The 6,334-nt window shown below is 33.2% G+C and overlaps 1 protein-coding gene across 1 annotated transcript; it reads left to right on the top strand.

The window, feature by feature from the left end:
• Nucleotides 1-2,230: 2,230 nt before the first annotated feature.
• Nucleotides 2,231-4,036, top strand: LOC145638456 (chalcone synthase 2-like). Its single transcript, XM_081689420.1, has 2 exons — nucleotides 2,231-2,504; nucleotides 2,784-4,036. The coding sequence occupies exons 1-2, from the start codon at nucleotides 2,318-2,320 to the stop codon at nucleotides 3,779-3,781; spliced, it is 1,185 nt and encodes a 394-aa protein (XP_081545546.1). The 5' UTR covers nucleotides 2,231-2,317; the 3' UTR covers nucleotides 3,782-4,036.
• Nucleotides 4,037-6,334: the final 2,298 nt, after the last annotated feature.

Raw genomic sequence — 6,334 nt, 5'->3', positions numbered from 1 at the left:
ACTATTTATTATTATTATTTTTGTTGTTGTTGTCGTTATAATAAGATCTTAAAAGAATGAAATTTGGCTTTATATCATTAGCAATATCATTAGACATAAATTAAGAGTTGAGCTGAACTAAACTGAACTGAACTGAACTGAACTGAACTGAGCTGAACTGAACTGAACTGAACTGAACTGAGCTGAACTGAACTGAACTGAACTGAATTTCAACGGAACAAAACAGGCCCTAAGTCCGTGCAATTAATAATAATGTATTGATGAGGTTTGGGTAAATTTCATATTCTTTTTCTAGTCTAAATCATTATACAACTTTACAAGTTCAAATTCTTACTCTACTTGAAGTATTCAACCTAATTAAATTGGGAAAAAAAAATTAATTGACCGCTACCTATTGTCAAGTCAATAAATGAATAAATATATATTTTGTATTCTTTATACTTTTGAAACTAAGAAATTAAGTCAGTGCATTCTTCACAATAGTGTGTGTCAAAATAATACCGAGTACGGAGTAGTACTCCGATATAAACAAGTATTAATTGCTCCGTAGAAATATCTTAGTGCATTTTTGAATAGAATGTGTGTTATTTGACAATTGGTGGTAGGTCAATTCGTAAGACTCATGACCTGTTCTCTTCAGCTTAAGTTTAGTTCAGTTTACTTTCTATTTTTTTTTTCTTTTTCTCATAAACAATTCAGTTTAGTTCAATCCAATCCAATTCAGTTTAGTTTCTAATTTTCTTCACTCATAAACAATTCAGTTCAGTAAGTAATAACACGCCCTTCCAATCTTTAGAATTTTTTATTTTATTTTATTTACTTCTTTCGTGTTTAAATAAATGAAATGTTTCCTTGTACATGTATGTCAATGCAGAACTTTGATAAAAAAAAAAATCTTTAATTATCAATAAGTAAACATTATAACAATTGAATATTAATAAAATATTCATTGATGAGAAGATTCCAACAAGTATCCACATGACTATATTTATTCCTATGTATATATTTTTTTTGATGCAATGATTCCTATGTATATATCACAAACATTAGTCAAAGTGAATTAGATGAATAGTGCAAAAAGTCAAAAGGTTTCATTTATTTAAACATGGAGGGAGTATCTATTTTAAGATAAGATACATAGATGAAATTAGAAACTTATTTTCGCAAGACTGTGTCCTAATTTACCAATGAAAGAAAATAAGAAAACTTACTATCAACAAAAGAGTCGAGATCTTGATGAGTTGACAATCTTTGAAGGTTATAATAAGATCAAATTAAATTGGCAAATCAATTAATCAAACTACTTAATATGTATAAATTGAATTTTTTTGTTCGGGGTCTATGATACATCTACAAAATTTATACTTGTACGTCTTTATAAGGTATGGTTAATCCTACTATCACCGAATGATTTAAATTAGTATGAAATCTCCTTGAATTGAACTTTGTTTGTGAACCAAAATTCTCTTCCTCTTTGTATGAGTTATCCGAACCTATTTCATATGAGTATTTTATCTTAAAATTAAACAACTTAACCATATATATTCGTGCTGTGATAAAAAAAAATATATATCAAATACAGAGTACAGAGAAAAACAAGTATAATAGAAAAAAATAGTATCTTCAAAGGTGCGTGGGCTACTGGGTTAAGCAATGAAGATGCATGCATTAACGTTTAACGCACTGCCTCACATGCTACAAATTGTTCAATTCACTATAGAAAAATAATACTAATTCTATCTGCTGACTGCTGTAGCATAATTTTGACTAGAATTATAATTTATACTTTAAAATATAAATATAAATGATGGGTTGCAAATTTCTTGGAAAAAAACTAGTTTAAAATTCAATGAGTCGGGCGTTTGTTATTTCAAGTAATGTAAGTGGTTGTTGTAACTTATAATATTCAATATTTAATATTTGGACAGTATAATAATATTCAATATTGTTGTGCGCTTTTTAAAAATTGGTCAAGGTCATTACATTCATTTAATTTAAAAGGTAGGTGGCATACTAATGTTTAGTCACTTAGCTTGAAAATATATGCATGTTATGTCGTAAGACTTTTCTAACAGTCAGTTGCTTAAGCAGTGTAGAAAATAATGCTAAAATAGAAGAAAATAAAAAATTCTTATTCTTCTTAGAGCCACTTTATTTTAATGCGATATTCTATGATAGGCTTCCTATATAAACCCCAACCCTACAAACCTTTCTACTCATCAAGCTTTCATCACTCACTATCTTCAAGCAAACTTAAGATAAAACATAAGTGTATAAATCTTTTGTTTGTTACTAAATAATATAATCTTTCTAAGAAATGGCGACTACTCCATCTGTTCAAGAAATCAGAAACTCTCAAAGAGCTGATGGTCCAGCTGCCATCCTAGCCATTGGAACCGCTAACCCTGCTAATGAAATGTTACAGGCTGAGTACCCTGACTTTTACTTCCGTGTTACTAAGAGCGAGCATATGACTGATCTCAAGCAAAAGTTTAAGCGCATGTGTAAGTGTTTTCCTTTTATACACACTCTCATTATATCATTTTCAATCTTAGCTTCCATGATCTATTATCGAGTCATCTTCTAGTATGTAGGTTGCAATTATTTACAACTAGCTACTACGTAGAATACAACTAAAATTATTCTATCGTATCATATAATATAACATCCCGGCGTCTTCTATACCATGATAACAATACATTTGTTGATTTGTTCTAGTAGGTTGCAAAAATGTAGATAAAAAAGATTATTATGCTAACAATTCTACGTGACTATAATTACAGGTGATAGATCCATGATCAAGAAAAGGTACATGCACGTATCAGAGGAGTTGTTAAACGAAAACCCTCACATGTGCGACTACAATGCATCATCCCTAAACACACGCCAAGACATCCTCGCAACCGAGGTGCCAAAACTCGGTAAAGAGGCGGCTGTTAAGGCCATCAAAGAATGGGGACAACCGCGGTCCAAGATCACCCACGTCATTTTTTGCACCACCTCGGGTGTAGACATGCCTGGTGCTGATTACCAACTTACCAAACTCCTCGGCCTCAAACCCTCGGTCAAGCGATTCATGCTTTACCAACAAGGTTGCTACGCCGGGGGTACTGTCCTCCGTCTAGCCAAGGACATCGCTGAGAACAACCGAGGAGCTCGTGTATTGGTGGTGTGTGCTGAGATTACTGTTATTTGTTTCCGTGGGCCTACTGAGACCCACTTGGACTCTATGATTGGACAAGCCCTATTTGGGGACGGGGCTGGTGCTGTTATAATAGGTGCCGATCCAGTAGAGTCCATTGAGCGGCCCATTTTTCAACTTGTCTGGGCCGCTCAGACAATACTCCCTGACTCTGAGGGTGCCATTGACGGGCACCTTAGAGAAGTCGGGTTAGCCTTCCATTTACTGAAGGATGTTCCGGGCCTTATCTCAAAAAACATTGAGAAGGCCTTGGTTGAAGCATTCAACCCTCTAGGGATCGATGACTGGAACTCCATCTTTTGGGTGGCTCACCCGGGTGGTCCAGCAATCCTAGACCAAGTGGAAGCCAAACTTGGGCTCAAGGAAGAAAAACTCAGCTCGACTCGACACGTACTTAGTGAGTATGGAAACATGTCTAGTGCTTGTGTTTTGTTCATCTTGGATGAGATGAGGAAGAGGTCAATGAATGGAGAAATGACTACCACAGGAGAAGGGTTGGATTGGGGTGTCTTGTTCGGGTTCGGGCCGGGCTTGACCGTTGAGACCGTTGTGCTACACAGTGTGCCCATAGTCAACTAATTCAAGGTGATTACGTGAAGCATTTGCTACAATTCATCAAACAATATGAAGTTCATAAAAATGATCTAATGTTTTTTTCCTTTTTTTTTTTTCTTTTTTTTTTTCTTTTTTTTTTTTTTTTTTTTTGTAATAAATTCATTGATGCTTTAGGATGTTATACTCCTGTAAAAGAAAAAAAAATGTGTTACGTGCCTACGTACTTGTATCAAGTCATACAATAATTTATTCAATAAAAATCCTTTATTCAATAATTCACATGATTGATTATATATATTATTCGATCATATATATGGTCATTGGTCATAGGCTTATAGTTGGTTTAATATACTACATACTTATATACCGTATATTGCAATTTTGCATACGTAGTATTGCATACTCTAATTTATTTTTTTTGATTTATTTATAAAATTTGAATATTAAATTTTGTATAACTTTGATAATCAATATCTTTAAATTTTAATGTTCAATATCTTTAAAGGATAATTTGCCAATTACTACCGCAAGTTAATACCACTTTGTAAATTACTACCGCAAATTAAAAAAGTTGTGAATTACTACCGCAAAAAATTTTAAGATGTTGCGATTACTACCAAACCTCCATTAAACCCAAATATGACGTCATTATATCCCTTTAACCCGTGTTTGACCATGGTTAAGGGCTTTAACCAGCACCCCCAAAAAAAGAAAATGGATTAGAGATATAATGACGTCATGGTTAAGGGCTTTAACCATGGGTTAAAGTGATATAATGACGTCATAGTTGGGTTTAATGGGGGTTTGGTAGTAATCGCAACATCTTAAAATTTTTTGCGGTAGTAATTCACAACTTTTTTAATTTGCGGTAGTAATTTACAAAGTAGTATTAACTTGCGGTAGTAATTGACAAATTTTGCTTAAAAAAAATGAAAAAAGAGAAGATGGGTACTCATAGAATTTTGTGTTGACCATGACTCATCCCAAGCAACCCTGTCAGCCAAATGAAATTTGAATGGTTTTCACTTTTCAGTTGTTTGAAGAGAAGGTCCAAATATCCAAATTAACATTTGTACATTTGGGCCTTTACTAGCCCTTTTTGTCAGCAGAGTTGGCCCAAAACATCAAGCCCTCTTCAATGCTGAGTCATAGAGCATGATATCGTGCCATTGACCCATTGTGGTGTATCAGTGTATCCGGAGATCCAAAGGGTATAACAAGTAACAATATAACACAATCTCCATTGGTAAGACACAACTTTAAGTATTGAATACTACGTATTTGAAATACAAAATAAGTTGTTTTTTTTACCTCTAATGGTGATACCCAAGTCACTTTTCCATTTAACAACTCATGTAAAGTCTAATTTCCCAATTGTGAGACTCTTTAAAGTATATTACTTTTAATTTATGGTCCACCAAATCCATATTGTAAGTTTTCTCAAAAAATAAAATAAAACTTAAATAAACTACAAAATATATTATAATATTGATAAATGACTCACACTTTTTGTCAAATAAGACTCACGGTTGAGTATCTAAACTTAGTAACTTTTTTTTTTTTTTTTGAGTTGTTAAGTTTAAATACCAAATTATTGGTATCCTTTGCAAAAAATACTTTTTCTCTCCTAAAAAACTCCCTCAAGTCTTACCATTAGAGATGATCTAAGTATAACATTACAAATCAATCAAGTTAATTATTGGTCTAGTGGTAACTGATAATGGTTAAAATGTTAAAATCATATCTCTAAACTATGAAATTATGGGATATATACCTAGTGAGGCAGCTGTTTTATACGGTATCCTCGCCGGCCAAAACCCGAGAAAACGCATAATACACCGAATTGGTCTCAACATTAATTTATTTTCCGTACAAAGTTTAATGTCAGAGGACTTTTTTAACTTATGAAACATGATTAAAATCACAAATCTGCAATACTGGTGCCTGTTACTCGTATCATTTGCTACCAACAAGCAACAACAAATTAAATAAATATAGGCTTAAGAGTTAAAACCGTTAAAAGATGTACAGTATTAGTCTTCTAATACTCTCTTCATCCCTTAATTAAATGCCTATTTTTTTTATTTATTACTCATACAATAGAGAAAATTAGGTATATAACTAAGGGACGAAAAGAGTATTAAACTTTATTTCCTCAACTCCTCAAGCCTTGTGTGTTTACCGTATTACAGTATTAATTTATTACTCCGTATTACTATCCTATTCGTAGCACTTTTATGAGTTTATCTCCATATGTTATAGCTAACCTAGCATTTTTATATAAAATGGTGTACATTTAAACGTTTAAAATATAATATCAACAAAACAAAAATTTAAAAGCGAAAAAAAAAAAAAAAAAACCAAAAACCTAGTTAGCAATGGGAGCTACCAAGGCAAAGGCCCATTCCGAGCCCGACCCGCTGCAATCCTGGACTTAACCATCTCGAACTCGGATACGGGGCAGGGTATTGTGATCCCACCCGGATGATCAAACCCGTACTTCTCTTGTGCCTCCTCCAATAAACTTTTAAATAACGGGTGGTTTATGTAAATCACTGGCACCACCACCCTCTTCGC

The sequence above is a fragment of the Chenopodium album genome, chromosome 7, assembly GCF_948465745.1.
Source record: "Chenopodium album chromosome 7, dcCheAlbu1.1, whole genome shotgun sequence".
NCBI lineage: Eukaryota > Viridiplantae > Streptophyta > Magnoliopsida > Caryophyllales > Amaranthaceae > Chenopodium > Chenopodium album.
This window is presented reverse-complemented; position numbering and strand designations above follow the sequence as displayed.